The sequence below is a fragment of the Tinamus guttatus genome, unplaced genomic scaffold (assembly GCF_059628265.1).
Source record: "Tinamus guttatus ecotype Peru unplaced genomic scaffold, ASM5962826v1 Tinamus_guttatus_pri_ptg000180l, whole genome shotgun sequence".
NCBI classification, from domain to species: Eukaryota; Metazoa; Chordata; class Aves; order Tinamiformes; family Tinamidae; genus Tinamus; species Tinamus guttatus.
The window spans coordinates 1,305,084-1,325,345 of NW_028288714.1; the positions used below are offsets into that span (position 1 = coordinate 1,305,084).

The 20,262-nt window shown below is 36.9% G+C and overlaps 1 protein-coding gene across 2 annotated transcripts in view; it reads left to right on the forward strand.

Moving 5' to 3' along the window:
- Nucleotides 1-20,262, forward strand: part of GPC6 (glypican 6) — a 686,072-nt gene that overhangs the window by 490,479 nt on the left and 175,331 nt on the right. For both annotated transcript variants that reach the window (XM_088523305.1, XM_088523306.1), the window contains exon 4: nucleotides 14,261-14,426. In XM_088523305.1, coding sequence (XP_088379431.1) covers nucleotides 14,261-14,426 — 166 coding nt within the window. The remainder of the gene's footprint in view (nucleotides 1-14,260; nucleotides 14,427-20,262) is intronic.

The window sequence follows — 20,262 nt, forward strand, 5'->3', positions numbered from 1 at the left end:
TAGCTGACACTTCATCCATAATGGAGATGATAATGATGAGACATCTTTCAGCAGGCTTTATAAATAAATATCTGGCACTGAGAGTGCCTTTATGGTTTGAGTATGTTTATCCTTGTGGTTCTCAAACCCAGACCGCTAGGTAGATTATACTGCTGCATATAAATTGTATTCCAGCATGTTTTATCAATCAAGTGGCTTAATCGGATAAAGACAAATGACAATGAAATAGTTTAAATATAAATTTACCACTGTGTAGCCATTATGCAGTGCTGCATTTTAGTTCTGGATTTGCTGAGCTAGTTGGCTATAAATTCAGTCATTCGCCACTTATAGACATTGGGCCATATTCTTATCCAGTCTCATTTTTGCAGTGCTCTCATTCAGCAAGAATGGGGATTTTCCAGCCATCAAGGACTGACACTTGATTTGATGGAGTATAGAACATCTCTAACTATGTCCAATAAGAATTTGCCATGCTGGGAAAGATTTATGAAAACCTCTGCCTTGGTGTGATCATGTGTGCAGTCAGGGCCAGTTCAGTCCATAGCTTAATTAAGTCCGTCCAAATTTACTCTGGAGTGTGAAAAGTCCAGAAGACTGGGAAGAGTGACAGCAGCAGGGGAGCCATCTGTCTATAAGAGCTGACTATCATAGCCTTCTCCACGCTCTCCATATCCCTGACTCACAGTGTCAGGAGTCCCTCAGGAAGAGGGAAGCTCCAGTGGCTGTGGAGCTCCAGTGCTTGCTTGCCCACACCAGAAGATCTATGGGAACACCATGAAACCAGATGTCATCTAAAAGAAACACACTAGGTGCACATTGGCTGGTTACATACGCAGTTATTACATCCTGCCATGCGGCCATGGTGTGACCACAGTACCCCTAAGGACTTCAATATCAGGATCCATGGAGTGCATGGAGAAAGCTGTTACTCTCCCCGAGCACTCCAAATCCATTTAACATAAAATCTGCAAGCTGAGGTTGTATCCAATATTAATCAGTAAGAAGAGCCGATGTACTTGATCTTAGCCAGAGGCTGGGAAGTGTACGTGTGGGAGATGGGCTTCGGCATATACTGCAGAGTGCTTCCGTCCCAGGGAGGATATAGGATCAGTGCTTTGAAGGGCTGTTGACAGATCTAAGCCATAACATGTAAATGACTGATTTCTGTACTTGACAAAGTGGGAACTGTAAATCAAGGAAATTACAGTAGTTTGTAGTGATAATAGAAATGATTATGTTTAAAATGATGATGGCAAAATGTCTCAGCAAAAGAAAATAATCTCAGGCTATATTTTTCAGAGTTCAATTTCTACTCTTAATTTTCACATTTATAAATCTGTTGCCATTTATAAATCTGTTGCCTAGTCAGTCTAACACAGAGTGTATTTTCTTGCTCAATTTTGGATAAAGATAAATTTACTGAACAGCTTACCTGCTGAGAATTTATGAGAAGCAAAATATTAAAGGAATATTTTCATACAAGTTTTATTCTCTACTTCTGTTTTGCTCATCAGCTTAAACTTCATGGTAGATTAAATCGGGGTTTAATACTAAATTTCATCTTAGTCTACCTCTACATAAAAGGAGAAGGCAAATCTGATTGATTGTCAGATACATTCTTGTAGCATAGGTTTGATCTGCTTTCTGCAATTGTGAACAAATAACCAATTTAAACTCAAAGAATTTTCCCTCATTGGGTACTTGCTTATTCCAAACAATTGCTACAATGCGCTTTCTAATAGAAAGAATGGAAACATTCTTTCCATTAGAGTGTTTTCTAAAAATGATAATATCTATCTATCTGAGCTATGATTGTTAATGTTAGGTATAATAGAGGTATTTTGCTAGTACAGCACAACCCTTTAACTAGACAAGGCACAAGACAATGCCTGTAATTTTACAATATTGATATAAGAGTTTAGATTTCATATGTTTATGTGCTCATGGGTGTGAAAGAGGGAGAAATTTGAATCTTTAACATAGGACTACTCTTTCTGCTAATTTTATATATATATATATATACGCTAACCTGTGCTAATACTCTGGACCATATTTTTTTTCTTTAGTAGACAAATCATGGACAAAACACTGAGGGCTATCCCTGTGTTCCCGTTATGCAGACATTCATTCTCCTAAACTATTCTTCCTTCTGTATAACTCTTACAGTCACTTGGAAGTAGGATAAGCAGACACTCCTGAGGACCGTTCTGTTGCTAAATTTTGTACCCATAAGGAAGGAGTTATCAGGGGAGATGTTTTTTTTAATGTGATGGGAAGAAGATGCAAATGTTTTCTACTATGCAATTCCAACAGCTTCAAGTGCAATACTCAGCAGAAATGTGGGCACACTTCCCATAAACAGGTCATTCCAGACCATAGCCATCATCCCAAGGTGCACTTGAGCATCTGTTAAATATTTTATAAATGGTATTTATACTTACAAGTAGCTTTGTGAAAGTTTAACAAGAGGATTTTCAAAGACCATAAAAGAGGAAATGTGAACATGGAGATATAAGGTGACCTCACATGATTTGAGCCCACATAATGGAGTGGGCAATTATGGATTCTATAAATAGATAGTGGGCTATTTATAAAGCATCTTTCTGTTTGCATATTACCCTGAATATATTACCAAGACTTTGTGTATCATGATGAATTGCCCACACTTGAGTATTAGAAACTAGCAATGTATCTGCCTAGATTCTTACTGGGATACATTAAAGATCTGAAACCTTTCTATATTTTACAAGTTAACAAAATAGTTTAAGATGATCATCTTTGATCTTGGTACTTACATATAATCCACGTAAGATTTGTTTTACGTCCTGTCTATTGTGCTTCATCTTATGATTCATTAATATCATTAGATGCAACAGAAACAGAAGCAAAGTATTTAGCATTATATTCTGTTGTGTCCCAGATATTCAACATCCTGGGTTTTGCTGGCCTGGAGCAAATAGCTCATCTTTAAAGTAACATTTGTGGCCATTGCTGAGGTGATGACTATATTTTTGTTCCTGTCTTGTTTCTGAAGCATGTGGTCAGCTTACTGCTGACAATCAGAGTTAACGTTTCATTCCAAAACACAGCATTTTTGTGCGTGTGTGATTTGGCCTTCCGCAGTTCATGCAGAAAGACCACGAACATAGGCATCTGGAAAAAAAAAAAAAAAAAAGTTTTCTTTCTATAGAAGTTCCTTCATTTTTACAAACTTTTTTTTCAACTTGTCAAATTTCAAATGCCAAGTTGCCATTTTACCCTTTTTTAACCCATTCATTGTGGAGATATGATGAACAAGCATCAAGAAACAAAGCAATCTACTTTGGAGCTGCCTACTTTGTTACTTCTACAGTTTCACACAATTCTGTAGAACTGTACTCTGTAGGAGAATATCATCCTTTTAGTTTTAGTCCTCTCAATCCCTATCCTTTAGTCCTTACTGTTTTGGAGAATGAACAATTCATCAGTTCTGTGGAATGCACAAGCAAGGAAACTGCAAGTTCTATTTGCTGTGTTTAGAAGACTGCCATGGTCAGCAAACTTCAGACAGAAATCACCTTAACTCTAAGCTTTAAAGTGCCTTTTTCCATCTGAACTTCTTCCACATCTGTCAGAGCAGCATGGAGCTGGAACCAATAGGGTCGCTCTGTTGTCACTTGTCACACCAAATCATTGCATAACTTGTCACTGACAGAGACTGTCAACAGTTTCTTCATTTATTTGTTTTTCAGCAGGGCTAGCACTAGCATGTTCTTGCTGACATCCTGCAACTGAAGATGGCTCACAGCCCACTATGCTATTCTGAGCTGCATGGGTTTTTTTTAAGTCACAACAGACATTGCTGTCGTGCTTGTGAGTGCTTATAGTGATCAGAACAGATCTGCTGCACTCTCTGTGTTTGAGAAAACTGATTTGCATCTCATTTCCTTTTCTGTTTTGCCCTGTTAAACATAGATAGGTAGTCAGCAAGACTTTGCTCTCTTGTATGTTCTGCCTCTCAGCTTTCTTGGGTTTTCTAAGTAGGGCTGACTGTCCATTCTTCAAGTCATTTTCCTTTCCAGAGATTGCTGCGCAGCATGTCTAATGACTTGATTTGATCATTACTTCCTGCTGTGGCAGCTATTCTCTTTTATCTTTTTCTCTCTCAGAGTCTTCCTTCTTGCTTAAGCAGGGTTTGGTTTCCAGATTATCAGTGACCTCTTCTATTTCTGATAGTTATCTAGATAATATTCGATCCACTTCTCCACAATGCCTTTATTTTTTTTTAACCTCCCAGTGAGCACATAACCTTGATTATGCGCAGCCTAGATGGGCACTTTTTCCTCATCATGCTTTCCTAATGTGTCTCTCAGTTCAGCTCTTCTCCTGACTGCTCATCATTGCTCAGCAGTATCCTTCTGCTTTTCTGGTGGAAAGAAAAGTGGATTCATCTTGTTTCACTGTAAGCATAGATCTGAAGATATTTATGTATGTATAATCACTATTTTTACAGCACCTGGAGAAAGTAATAAGCATCTAGTTTAACAGATAGTTTTAAGCCAAGGTGAATTGGTTAGACTAGCCTTACTGTCTAGACTCCAGTAAGGCAGGCTTAGGTCAAATTTAGACACCCCTGTCTAATCAAGCAAATCCTGCTGAAAAACTCTTCTAAAATTCAGTTCTTTATGGGTTTTGATTTGCTCTCCACCATACTTGAAGCGGACAGTTTCAGAAGGTTTTATGGCCATCTTGCTTACAGTCATGTCAAAGCCTATTTTGTGTTGTCTTCTTTGCCAGTATTGAGATTCTGTGGATTTATGTTTCTCATCTGTTGGTCCCCTGGACTTGTGAGAGGAAGCTGATACTCTTTCTACGATATCTAACTGTTTCAGAAAGTGTAGAAAGAGTATCAGTTGCCTCTAACTGTTTCAGTTAGATATCCATTTAGTTAGTGAAGCCATTTTCAGTTCTCAGATATGGTTTCTTATGTTGTATACATGCAGCTACAGCCGTTACTAACCTACTATCAAACATTTTGGATTACACTGTCATGAAGGGGTCTCGGCCCCTGTGAGGAAACATGGGCTGCACAGTGCAGTGTTTGTCTTGGAGCACTCTGCATGTCTCAATGCTTCGGGTTGGTTGCTGATCATAGAACTGGTATTTTCCTCCAGTGTTCATTCAGGAAGCAACAAAGCCCAGCTGTAGAGCTAAAATCAAGAACACTGCTAATATAATTCCTACTGGCATTAAAAAAGTAGAGATTTTGCTTGACTTTTTCAGATATTTTCTGTTTAAAGATTCATGTATGTTTGTATTTGTACAACCTAATTATCGATGTGTGAACATTCACCTACAACTTTAAAATCAGTTTATGTCACTGGTGTAAATCAGTCTGACTTACATGATTATATTATAAACCCTGGTAAACTAGCACCTACGTCCTTGTTAAACTCAGACCTTCTTATCTGGATGAGGCCATACGCAATTCTACAAGTGACTGGAAGAAATGGGCACATTCCCTTTTACATGAGATGCAATGACTTCTTCCTGGGGAGAAAAAAAAAAAAAAAAGAGGCAGAGGAACTACTTTTACTACTTTTTATTAAGACAGTGTCTTAAAGTTTTTGTTCCAGAAGAGATGGTAGGATTTTAAAAGTCTAGCAGCAGGGAGATTCATCCCTTACTTCTGTATAACAGAAAACTTTTCATCTCCTGGGAGAAGGAAGAAATTATCTCAAAGTTTTCTCACCTTATCTTTACCCTTTCAATGCTTAAAATAACCGATGGTCTCTGTACCCCCAAATCCATTTAATGTAGGTTGGATTTGACAACAGATGAGAAAGGTAAATAAGTTTTTCAGAAAATTTGAAGAACAGATTTTTCAGCTCTGCAATATTTTATGGGATATGAATGTCCCTCTTTGATGTTATATTCTCAGTTTGCACTATTTTCAAGTAAGAAATTTCTGCTTTAATCACAGGGACAATTTTAATATTTTAAATATCAAATTCAAGAAACTATTAAAAATGTTTATGCAAAATATCATTGCAGCATTTCAAGTGATTTTCTAAATCTGGATTTTCTGTATTTGAATAATCTGATAAATAGCTTCCCTGGTTCCCTAAAAATAGGAGAAGTTGGATATTTTTTTCCTCCGGAAAAAATGCTCAGACTTACCCAGATGAACATACAAACATTTTGTCCTTGTGTTTTCTGCACTTGACTTCTATGGAGAAACTGTGTATTTCCAAATTCACCTCTCCAACAATGCTATACTATGTAATGTGCTACTTGTTGAAGCAACCATTTGCGTATTTGCAGTCCTTACATTCCTATAAGCTGTTTTAGAATAGCATGCAATGATAAGGGAAGCAAATCGCAGATCCGAGTGATGCTCATAAGCAGCTTTGAAAACTTTGTCTGGTCCATAAATTTCAGGGTTTTATTCTTCTAAATACCTTAAAATTTGTTCTGTGGTATTTCAGTTTTTCTTCTGTAAAATGGGCAAGCAATATTGCTTCACCTTCCTGGACTACACAAGTATGCAAATATAACTGTAGATGGACAGAGGTGACCAAATAAGTATGAAAAAAATACCCTGAATTTTAATGAATGTTGGAAAGGAATACAGTTACCATAAACTTCAAGTTTACAAAATAGATAATGCAAAAGAACATCTGAGTTGTTAAACAATGGCTAAAAGCTCCTTTTGAGAAAAAAAAAAAAGTAGCATGGTTCCCTTGAATCATCATGGGTAAGTGCTTAGCATTGAGTAATAACAGATAGTAAATATATTATTTACATCCAGAAGGCTTTTTTAGGATTCAAATATTTCCTTAAAATCACCTCTAGTTGTATAATGAGTTTATTCAACTATCAGTGTTATTTTGTAGAAAAATATTTCAGTGGATATGAAGAGACTAAAATGAAATTTAATACACATTATCCTATCATATTCTTGAGATAGTTATACAATCCCAGAATTGCCTGTACCTTGCATCTACTTAACTGTTTGTAGCATTCTGCTTTTATTTTAGTGTAATTCAGGCACAAACAGTAAAAGACAGTAGTACAAAGGTCTTCTAGCTTTCAGTCATCTGGGATGCTATGAATTGTTAAACAGATAACTATTTTTATCTGTAGGAAGTTGGTGTTAGACTACGCTTTTGTTTGATATGAGCAACTATTCTCAAATTGACCTTCTACAATATAAATTCCCAATTGAGTATGGTTGATGCAGTATTTTTGTTTGCGTGTCAGGTAGAGCTACAAGAGAAGTGAACTGAGATCTTAGCAACCAAGAGTCAGACTGAAACCATGAGAAATAGCTCAGTAAAGCATTCAAATACCGTGTGAATATTTCTGTGTAGCCCTAATTTTATATATATAAAAGACATATTTTCAGCTGAAAGCTGTTGGAAGGAACAACTGCTTGACATCTAGATTATTAAATGAAAACAGTGCAGCACAGTACCTATGAAAATAGTGAAAATATGGACAAGGAGAAAAATGCATGATTTGGATCCAGCAGTGAGCAAATAATATAGTTTGAAGAAAAGAAACGGAGAAAGGAAGAAAACATCATTACCAGCTAAACTTCATCTGTTTTCCCCAGCAATAAAAAAAATCAATAGGGAGCAATTGTGTCCTGCCAAGAAGATAGTGTCATAGTATCAAAGGTACATGATTTAAAGTAATGAGTGATTCAACAAAAAGTTTAGTCTTCAGGCTAAAAGTAATTAAACATGAAAGGATGGTGGGGTGAAAGATCTGTGGCTCTTAGGACATATGCTTTCAAAGTTTGTGCCAACCCTTCATGTCCTAAAACGTGCCCTTCATGATACATTTCATTTTGATGCAGGTTACGTCACTGTTAATATTTTAATAAAGTTACAATGGGTTTTAAATCATTTTGTTAGATGAGAAACTAAGCTTTTGCATGTAGGAAAAGGTTTCCTCAGTTCTGGCAGGTGGAATACAATAATCATCAATTCTTGAATTAACTTGAAAGCTTTTCTTTGTCCTTCTGAGATTCACATGCATGAACTTCTAATCCTGGTGCCCCAATTTATTTTCGTTTAATTTTATATTGAAAATACCAGGACTGGACTGTGAAGTTGTCCACAGGCACATTAACTTTTTGAAGGACATAGGACATAGGACTTTTTGAAGAATATAGGACAATTACTGTTAGTGGTCTGCGCATTTTTTTTTTTGCAGTTCATTTAGAATTAGTTGAGAAATGTCAATATATACATGATCAGACTCTGACCTGGCCACCTGCATAAATATGTATATTATATTAATATTTTCCAAGCTCTCATTGAAACTCTTGAAATAATTGGACTACAAACAAAACGAGACTTGAGCAACTAAATCCATTTTTCATTTTGGATTAGTAAATTGGAAACAAACTAGGGAGAGATCCAGTAGATGACATCATAGGAGTGTCAGTGCCTAAGTTTCTCAGACAGCATCATGTTGATACAGGACACACATCGTCTTGTTGAGTCAGGAGAAGGGCAGTTTAACCCACACAGAAGTGCTAAGCACTTTTCATTTTAAAACCCATTCCAATTAGGATCCACTTATTTGTGATTGAAGGAATATGCCTCACCCTCTTGTGAAAAAAACACTATTCAACTGTTATCAATCTGAAGCCCAAATGAGAATATAAGTAAAAATTTCCACTTTTTATCCGATAGACAGGTTTTTAAAACACTTGTATAATTTGTCAGAAACAAAGTGCAATCCTCTTCTCCTTCTCAGAATATATATTGCTTTAGCGTAAGGGTGTTTTAAGGAATATCCTAGTTCCTGGTCCAGCTGGCTGGAAATGGACTGTTTCATCCCTGCAGTTTTTCCTCAATCTTTATGCTATGGGGCAGCTGTATGTGATTCACAATGAGAGATGTCCTATGGGCAGTTGCTTGGGTCCATAGAATTTCTGAAAGGAATACCTGGTCTCTAGGATGGCACTGTTTTCGTTCCTTCTGCTCATACTTGACAGATTTTATTGTATGTCAAGAAATGAGAGGATCTGCTTTATACCCAGAGTTTAGGTGCATTCAGTATTAATTTGGAAGAACACCGTTATTTGGCACCATACACCAGCTATCTCAATAAGAAATCCCTGTAAATACTAACAGGGGAAATGAGTTTCAGTGTGTCTGACCTCTGAAAGGCGACCGGCTTTTTATCTAGTTTTTTTGATTTTTAAAAAAAAAAAAAATATCAGAAGAAACATTTAAGTTTATGATCTTGATAGAGCCCAGGCTTTTGATTATGAAAAACAGGTCAAGTACATAACAAAGCAGAGACCTTGTGATGCTGTGAGAGAGTACAGTTTCATGACTTTTACCCAAGAAAGTTCTCTCCTCAATTATTTATATTTGCAAGTTTATTATTGCGAAGTCTGTCTTCTGGATGAAAGAATAGTCCTTCTAGAATTTCTGTGGGGAAAAACAACGTGTTCAGTAATGAAGCACTTAACAATCTTACTCTTAGATTTTTTGCATGTATGCAAAAACATGCATTTAGGTAAAGCTGAAGCTGTCAGAAAATGTAACAAAATGCAGCAAAGTAACATGTCCTGCAGCTACTAAGCTTAGTCAAAGGTCAGAAGGGCACTTTTCTGATGTGCTACAATCTGTGCGTGCTTACAATAAAATGAGGATGACCTAGTCGGTCAGGGAGACAACATGATTTAATTAATGACTCTTCTATAGGTATTTCTCCAGTTATGTCATTCAGCGTGATGTGATTGATTTATAATATATGATTTTTCACAAATCATATTACTTCTAAACTCTGAAGTCTGTGCAAATTTGTCTGCTTTTATTAGCATAGAACCAATTATATATTATTTTAAAACACACAAAAAAAGCCCAAACTAAATGTTACCTTGTTCTATTTACCTACAAATCTGATTTAAAACAAAACTGATGAAAATGCTGAGCTCTCCTCAGCAAATGCTTCTCAATGTTTTCTTGTTTTTCATGTTTAGAATGCTTCTAAACTGAAGTCTTTTAAATGGTCTACAGAAAAGTATTACTAGATGAGAGAAATTCTGGTTATAGGAATTTTTTTGGAAAATGGGATGAGAAATGGTCTTTGAAAATACATTTCATAGAATTTGCCAGCAGCAAGTAGTAGCAAGCAAATTTTATATGGCTGAAAAATGACTTTCTCTGATAATCTCCAGATTTCACATGTTCATAGCTTTCTGAAATGCAGTCTACACTGAATTTTATGTTTGTTCTTTTGCTAGGACTTTTAATGTAACAGTGAAGTGTGACAGTTTTTTGCCTGGCAGATACTTGAGCTGTTGTTAAGGGAGGAAAGAGGCCTGACTATATTGTCTGAAAAAGAAAAAAAAAAAAAAAAAAAGAGTTACTGGGAATTGAAACTTGGCTCCTTTCTGAAGGCTAGATTCACAGAGGCACCTAACTGTTTTAATACACCGTTTAACTTCTATTCCTCACACCTCCAAAGAAGCTGATTTTCTAACTCCCCTTTTCCATAGAAAATGGGGTATGTAAAGATATATTAGTACTGCTAAAAAACGAGTAGATTTGGAGCCTGCTTGAGAATTGGACTCATCAAGTGCTCAGGTTACAGCTCAATTTTTAAGCCACCACTGGGTCCATTTTGGACCCCCCCGGCTGTCTGTCTCCAGAGCAAAGTCTCAGCACTGTTTGCAGGGCACTTCGCTACAGGCATTGCCTTCACTGCCACATGAAGACACCTGTCCTGTTTTGCCTCCTGAGTGCCTTTCTATCACTTTCTATCACTTTTTTGCTTTTCTGGAAAATGTAAGCTCCTGTCTCACATCAAAACATGCAATGTTGAACTTATTTTCCAGCAGCTCCTGTAGTTTCCTGCAGTGCTGCGTCATATTATTTCAAACACATTGAGCTGGAAAATAACCATCACAAAAAACAATTATTATGTCTTTAAATTACTCAGGAGCCATGTAGGGCCCAGAGGAGAAATAGGAACAAGAGTTATGTAGTAAGGCACATGAACCAGTTTGGACCAGAAGATGCTAGTCCTAAATATGGTCAATGCAAGCCAGTACCTGCTACTTGGCCTCAGAGACAGGAATTGATCCATACTTGCATTTTACTTCAAAAACACAACAACTTCTAGCATGTTCAGTAGGCAGCTGCCTGTGTTGGAGGTTGAAGATACCTGTCTGTAAAAGTTTTCTGTATCTACTTTCTGCTTGGAATCACAGCTTGGCCTTTTGTCTTAGAAGCAGCATTACTTAGAAGCAGCAGAGGATATTCCTTTCTTCCAAAGTGCTGTTGATCATGTCACTGTTTTGTACAGTAGGTATTAAACTCTTCAGATAAGATATGAGAAACCTAAGTTCAGTTCATTCTTTTTCAGCAGTAAGAATTTATCTTGACTCCTTGGAAGTGGACTCTTCCTAGAAACACTCTTGTTAAAGCTGTTCTGCCTGGCAATGAAAAGATTTCAGGATTCACTGGACCAGTGTAAAAAAATATTCTGATTTGTCTTTAGAGTCCTGTCCTAGAGAGTGAAAGATACTGTTTGAACCTCTGACAGAGAAAGAGCTCATAGATAGTTCTCTCTCAGAATAAACTTGTAAAAGGACGAGGAAATAACCTATACCCAAAGGACTTCACACATTTATGATATATGGTTGATATAATTTAAAACTAGGAACTGTATTTTCTAGCTCAGCTTCTGGAAAAAAAGGAATTACCAGGAAGCTTTTGTGAAAGGCCAAGATCCTTTGATGTATATTCTCTCAGCACAAGGGAGGCCAGAGAGGACATGGATTCCTATCTATGGAATATGTGAATTTCAGCTGACCTTATCGGGTGCTGACAACTTTGCATTGAGAAGACTTTAGAGCCTAGGAAAAAGCATAATTCTAGGCATGAAGGAAATTTTGCTGACAACCCTGAATGTCCCAAAACAGAAACATCTCTCTCTGGCTTTTAGTGGTTATTTAGAACATTGTACCATTAACCATAGGTATCTACTTTTTGCTTACATCCAACTTCTGGTAACTATGTCTTTTTGTAAAAATCAGCCTACTGTAGGTTTGGAGGTGCAAAGATAAAAAAAAAGTTAGATAAGTGACTCAAAAAATTAGTTCAGAGCAGTGAAATTAGTGAAGTATATTTTTCCCTGGATATGTACCTTCTATTTAGATTTTCCGATATTTAGTGAAGTGAAAATTTCAACTGATGCTTTTTTATCTTCTGAGGCATTCATAATATTTTTCTTCCACACGGATTCTTTAGAATCTGTGAAGAACTGACCTCATGCTTCAATCTTTTCCTCAATAAAAGCAGTAATAAAACCTGTCTCTTTTCTTCTCCCAACTGTCTTATTTCCAAAAAAACTTGTAGGACCTTAATGTACTGAGATCTGAACTCCTCAGTCAAATCTGATTGAAATTGGCCAACAGCTTCAAAAGCTATTAAGAAAGGACAGAGAAATATACCCTCACACACAGCACGAGAGTGTTGTGCAAGTTCAGTGAATTTCCCTAGGAAGCCAAGTTAAAAATCACCTCTGAGCATATACAGAGGCACCAGCTATAACTTTTAACAGCCAGGCTCATATAAAAAGGTCAATCATAAAGAATATGTGCTGTATAGTGTTCTAGAATCAGTGTTTTAATATCAAAAAGTGGAAAAGAAATCTCAAAGAAAAAGGAAAGAAGTACTACTTCAGTACAATTCCAATAATAAAAAACGTATCAGAAACTGTTACGGTGTTGCCAGATGCATACTTTCACCTGTTTTAGCATAAATTACCATTAACATAGAAAAATGTTTTAATCCTTTCAAATTCATATGAAAAGTGTTGCATTTATTCATGAACCAACAGAATGAATAAAAGGAATGCCATTATTTTGCACTCTCCAGAAATTCTTAAATCATCAAGGAATCTGAAGCCTTTCTGTCATTGTTCTGTATTGCCACCGTGGCATAAGAAACACATGCTCTGCATCACTATGACAAGAAAATATTGCAAGTAGTACCTAACATTTGTTTAGTACTTTTAATCCAAGATCAAGTTTTTGTCCTGGGAAATACATGTTATAATAGTACATAAGATTTTAAAGATCTGAGATCAAACAATTAAATACAAAAATGAGAGGAAGAAGGAAATAACATTTACGTAAGGAGCTCCACACTTCTATCAAATGTGACCAATTCGTGCAGTCTAAATTAGATATAGAAACCTGAATGAATGCCTTCCAGAAGATGATTTGTGCTTTCCATAGGTGGGCAAGGAAACCTCCCTAAAGTGGACCTATTTGTCTCCTTTGAATATGGAAGACACATCACTGAAGAGATGCCTGGCCTTTTAATAGCTGAGAAGAGTGAGATGAAGGATCCTATCACTAAAAATAATGGAGGATCCTTATTAAAAAACACTTCCTTACACTTCATTCTCTCTCTGCAGGAAATCCATACCCCTTTCAGTGTAAACTATATTATATAATCACTCTAAATTTATGTATACACACTACTTTCTTCTGTCAATTATGCCCAGGATTAATAATTTTGTCTGAAAGCTTCCTAAACTCAGTGAGTGTCTTGCCATTGACTCTGATGGCTGTTTTCAGTTCGCCATTCAGAGCCATTTTGTGCCATACCGATATGTAAATTGAAATGCATCAGGCTGTTGTCACTTGAGATATTGAAGGGCAAAACCATACAAAACCCCTCTGTTCTCTTTGTAAAGTTGTCTGAGAAGATAGAATGGTGGCTTTGACTGAAAGAGAATGATATCCTTTTTCCATGGTGTAGTTCTGAATAATTTTATAGAAATGATCAGGATTATCTGGGATTTACTGTGTGTTAATAAAGAGGAGAATCTGATCCAGTAACAATGTCTAGACTGGCAGGTCTAATAGGATTAAGAAGAACACGTCTCTCTTCAGGATCCTCCACATTAGGTCAGTCAGTTATTGTCCAACTTCTTTTGGGGGTATGTTCCTATAGATTTTGTGTGGGAGGGCTGTGGTGGAAAACACTGCCATCAGTACGGGAGTGTTGATTTTTACATTTCTGAAAATCACTGCTGGCTGTGCTAAATGGAGATAATTGGTAGGAATCGATTAGTCTCACAGGAGGGTGTTGTCAAGGGTTGAGCTCTCTGCACAAAGTGCCCCTTCTGCATTAACTATTGAGAAGCATAACCTCAGCTGCCCCAACGTTCACAGGGCAGGAGATTGATATACTCCTTTTTCTTTTTCTTTCCTCCCCCTTAAACTCTGCAGGTCAGTCCCACCCCAGGGTGCATCCGGGCGCTAATGAAGATGTTGTACTGCCCTTACTGCAGAGGACTTCCCACTGTGAAACCTTGCAACAACTATTGCCTCAATGTAATGAAGGGCTGCCTAGCAAATCAGGCTGATTTGGATACTGAGTGGAATCTGTTCATAGGTAAGAAGAGTTTAAATATTAGGGGAAGGAAATGCTGGTAATAGCAAATATCTGCAGAGTTTTGTGAGGTTAGAACATACCGTTGGTCAATATTTATCAAAAAACAATTGTAGATGATTATCACTTCCTCACTGATCTTCCTGGATTGCAGAAAGAAATGATTGTTCCATCCCAGAGCCATTCTTATGACATGCATAATAGTAATGGTGTGATGTTAAGGTTTCTGAGCTGACTTATTACATGATACATGAAATGTGGCGAGGAAGCTCTGGCTGAGGATACAACAACAAGCTTAATGTGGGAAAAATAGTGTAACTGTGTATTTTGGAACTGAAAATTAGGCTCTTGAAAGCTGAAAAGATAATACCACTGTTTAATAACCAGTCAACAGTGTAACTGCTGCTTTTCTTAGTTTTGTTACTACCTAAATGCTAAAATAATAAGCAAAGAACTTAAGAAGTTACATGCATGGCAAATTCTTAATTCTCTTTTCTGAGTTAAAACATGTTAATGTTTTCCTTTCAGTGTAGAAAACATCAGACATGCAATCAATATGTTAGAATGGAGTATAGAAAAGTTGTATTTAAGGGAATTTGCTATTACAGCTGTATTTAAATAATTCTTACTAGAGTAAACTAATAAAAAAGAGAAAGAAATCTCTTTAAACAGCCATTCATATATCCTGGAGCAAAAGGACTCCAGAAGAGTAATGTTTAACACAGAAATAAGACCCTCAAGTACCTTTTCATCATATGCAAGGCTAAGATGCAGAAGAGGTGGAATGCAGAATTAGATATGGCTAATGATAATGTAGAAAGACCAGAAGCAGCTATTTATATCAGTCATTAATGAACATCATCAATATAGAAAGCCTAAACTTGATTTTTGGCAGATAGAAGCAGCTGTAAAACAAGAGAGAAAAGTGTGTTTATTATAACTGAAGGAAGGAAATTCTTGTTTCTACTTTTGGAAAGATGATATAGGGGCAATCTCATTTTGCTTTCTTTTCAAATCCCATCGAACAACATGACTTTGAAAGCTCGACTTTGACTCATGCATTTTCACTTTACTCAGCATACAAGTGGTGCAAGATGGCAGGGAGAAGAAAACAGGATGAAAAAATGAATCAGACTAAGCAAAATGAAAAGGAGTATTGGGTATTTTTAAAAATAGCATAAATAATTAACGCTAATGAACATGCCTTCTCAGTCCCTTGAACTATTTAAAGGAGCCACTAGGAGAAGCAGTGCTGTATGGGAGGGATACGCATGGGATTACTGGTGTGAAAGGAAAGAGTAGGCTGGAGAAGGTGATCCATAAGAATGCTGAGTAGCAGCAGATGGGAGTGCAATGCCTACCTGCTGCTGAAGACTTTGTGGAAACTAACTCCCTTTTGGCAGTAAACCAGGTGCAAACTGTAAGCAATTCTGAAAAAGAAGATAATGTAGGCTTTTAGAAATGCATTTTAATTAAAGAAAAAAGCACAGTTTTTATTAAGGTAAATAAGGTCTGTTCAAAAGAAAAGCTGGAATTTAAGGTTTAATGTCTTAAGATTTTCTTTCCCAGTGCTTTGAATTCGGTGAGACTGCTAAGCAGGGAGTATTTGTGCATTTGCCAGTGTACAAGTGCTTATAGATTTGGGATTTTGGTGTCTTTGGTGGAAAGCCCTCGTCTTCATGCGTCGTGCATATGCTGATTGTTCCCGCTCTCACAAAAGAAAAATTGTATGAAAAGTTGTAATGATGTTGAAAGATAGTCCTAATTAAGTATTAAACATCATGTAATACACTGTGTGCTTCCTTAAAGGAAAGAAAGCTGCTGTGCAATTATGCCTTCAGGTAAGTGACGGCAAGGCAGTGTAAAGTACAAATACATCAGGAGATATTTTCTTTCTTCTCTCTATACAATTTCCATGTACAACTTGATAGGGAAGGAACAGACACATATAGAGAGACTTTCCTATGTTTGAAAAAGGTATTCTGTTTTATCCCATTTGGTGTGGCTTCTGACAGCTCTGCTGAAGATGAGGGTCCTTAGTCCTTCCTTTATGTGAGATTGAAATGCAGCGAGTTGTCTCTGTCTCTGACAGCTGTCAGAGGCTTTCTAATAACACATGCAATTCCCTTAGTACTAAACACAACAAAACCTCTACTCACTGAATTAAAACGAATGGCAACATTTTGCAGCACCACTGAGCTATGAAAGATTGGAAACTATGCATGAGCAGTCTTTATCCCTGTTCCAATGTTAGGAACCATGCACTAGGCAAAGAAAATAATTTTGTGCACCAACAGTCTCTGCGTAGGCAGGATTCCCAAATGTTAGTGCATATTCATACACAACAAGACAGTTTTGCTTAGCTATTAATCTGTGTATTGCAAGGTCTTTTTGGCAAAAGTTTGTACTGAGAGAAAACTCTTAGATGTGTTTGTCTCTAAGAAAATATCATAGCTTGGTATATATGTTCTAGTATTTCTCTGTAGCTACTTTAATTCTTCAGCCGTGCCCAAAGCCTACAGGTGAGGAGGAGCAGAGGAACATAAATGGGTCTCTGCCAACAGGATACATTACATATTCCACCTAGTTTATAAATACAAAACTCAGGACTGAAATCACATTTATATAGTGCTAATAAATCTTGCATCCACTTTAAAAGCTAGGGAGAATGGGACAGCTTCCCCTAAACATCTGGTGCTTTCCAAGGTTTTATAGACTGTGAAAATTGGTAAGAGGTGAAACAGCTGCAGCAGCATGACACATGGTTTATTATATTTTTCCTATTTGTGTCACCTTAAGGTCTGTGTCCTTTTTGTGTAACATTTCATTACGGGTTTTTGTATTTTGTTGCTTCTGTTATGGCACAATAAAAACCAAATATATCACATAATCTTCAAGCAGAATATCTATGAAACTCAGAATTTTGCCTGAGAAAGGGTTTAGCAAGGAAAGGAGACATAGCCCTTACTAATTATATGCCATAATAATAGTAAATATAACAATAACAATCAACATAACAAAAATATAATACTATTTTTAAAAGTAATAATTCTTTTTCCAGCTATAATTGATTCAAGAGGTATTTAGAAGTAAATAAGCCACTATAGCTCCGAAAATATCTATTTTGACAAAGCTTGCTTGTGATGTTTTGTCTTTAGTTATAACTTGTGATCTCCCTTGCATTAGTCTTAGGAAAAAAAATAGAAAGTAAAAGATAAAAAGACTGAAGAGCAAAACTGTACTTCTGGATCAAAAAAAATATACCTCAGAGGAGAATCTGACTACTTCAGTGGAATAGGGAAAAGAGAATTTTCCCTATGTCCCATAGCCCAAAGGATATCGTGCAAATTATGCTTCTCTCCATGGAGCTACATCAATTAGCAGTGATGAAGGTTTACCCAAGGATCCCAGTGTTCATTTTGTCATGAAAACACAGAAGAGACGGAGACGAAGCTGTTCCCAGTTGCACAGACTCAGAACCTAACTATCTTGGGGAATTATGTTCAGTTTTAGCAACACTGTTCTTTCTCTAGTTACCCTGTATTTCATGCTCTGTTTCTGTCTTGTGACTCTTCCTCTTTTCTTGATACTAGCTTTCCCTAAGATTGATCAGTTAATTCCCATCAACTGCGCTTTTTCTCAAGCAGGAGTGACAGCCAAGGAGCGTGCTCTCCTTAGTGGGCACCACGCTTTCCCTTGGTGCCCTCATTAAGCTGCAGAACTAGCACCTGCAGAAATATGATTTACATGCAAGAACACACACATCGCTCTGTCATTGTACTCGCTCATCCATGAGCCCACGGAGGCAAAGTGACCACAGTTTGTTTCGTATTCATATGCAGAACTTTTTTCTCTGTTGGCTGTGTGTTTATTTTTCTTCTCTCTCTTTAGATAAAATTGTAGAGGATACTAAATCTGATTATGTCAAGGAAGAAGGTGGGCTAAATATGATAGCTCACGCTTAAACAATGTGAGAGGATAAAATTAGATAGTGGCTGTAATCACAGCAATGATTGTACGTGCGCTTGTTTTGTAGACATCTAAAGCATATCATAAAAGCTCTGTTACTGTATTTAGTCATTAAAATGTATACTAGTATTGCACTTGTGCAAGTCACTTCTGCTTTGCTGCAATCCATGGCGAGCTGCCATTGCACTGGTGCTCGTCCATGCCCACGCTCTTGCTTGGTTTGGACAGCAAGTGCTAGCACTATATTCAATGTCTGACCACTTCTGTAGTGTAACAGGGTAGATCAGCATATAATTTGCTCAGATATGATTTTCTCCAACTTTATTCATGGCCAGGAAGGATGACATCCAGTCATGAAGAGCAGAAGTCACCTCTTGCTCCCAGTGCTCTCATATACATCAGCCACGGGAGAAAGTCTTATATGCAACATTTCAGCAAAAGTTTGTCCTGCCAGCCTTAAAGTTATTCCACTTGCTGTCAGTGTAACAGTTCTGAACTACTAATAAACTTCCTTGCTGCTGTGTTTTAAGAACCTCTCTTGTTTCTTCACATCAGCATGACTCAGGCACTTACCTTAGGAAACCTCTTGAAATGGAGCTTATGCAATCTCAGTTATAGCAACTCAATCACTTTAAGTAAAAGCTCCCATCAAAACCTTAACTACTCATTCCTAATGAAAGCTTTAGAGTGATGAAAATATGCAATCAGTTTGATTTACTGCCTATAAAAGCCTTCAAGACTATATAATTTCTCTCTTCCATGTATAAGCACAAGGATAAATATTTTCCTTTTAAGCTTCAAGAGACCACCCAAATGTGTTTGTGGGGGTTTTTATTGGTTTATTAACAGAATAACTGTGCTTTCCCAGCCCCATTCTTTTGTTCATTTAAAAAAAAAAAAAATCTGTAATGGGATAAAGAAAACTGTAAAGGATTACTATGTGCACTGCTACTGTAAGTAAGCAGAGCCATAGCTGTATGATGTTACATATTGGTTTATGAATGTAGGAAACTTCAGAAGTGCACCAAGGTAGGAAACCTGTACGAAAGTTTGGGTTGTTTTCTTCTCCTTTTCCTGCAACATATGGTATCTGATGCTTATATCCTTTGCACTACATACTAGGGGCTGTCCATCTCTTGTAGCTAAAAGCCTTGTAAAATCTCTTGTAGATAAAAGCCTTTCTCTGGCTTGATCGTGCTAAGAGTGAAAAACAGGGATTTTTAGCAACCTTGGTTGCACTTGAATTTCTTGCCTCACCACCTTTCTCTTCAAACCGTTATATGAAAGTATGCTGTGGTATTATATGTTAGTGTCTCTCAAGGACTCCAGGAGAAAAAATAAGGGATATTGCAATACTTCTATGGATAGGTATTGCAGAAGCTTCCTATAGTCCTTGAGTGCCATTACTCCAAGATCAGGTTGTCCAGCAGAAATAGATGCATTTTCTTTTGATGGGCATAGAATTGTACTTGAACACTGAAATTTCATAACATGCATCTTGTGTTTTGATGAAAACAGAATGCCTTCATGGGTAAGGCAGCCTAAAAATCAAAATCTATAAAGCCTTATTTTCAATTACAAAAGTTTAATTGTTCAGGCTAAAATTATCCTTACTTGCATTTCTTCTGTAACAAAATGCATAGTGGCACCTTTAATGAAACCATGATTGCCACACATCGGAATGAGAATAGGGAAAATGTTAAATTAGTGCTAATCATCTTTCTACTCATTTTGGATACCCATACACCAATCAGTATTCCCTTAGCCAAAGGGGTAGACTTTAGTGGATGGCTCTAAGGGTTCTGCAGCCCAGCCCTAATTATAAATGAAACAATGGAATCCATATTTTTTTCCAACTTTCTTTTATGTT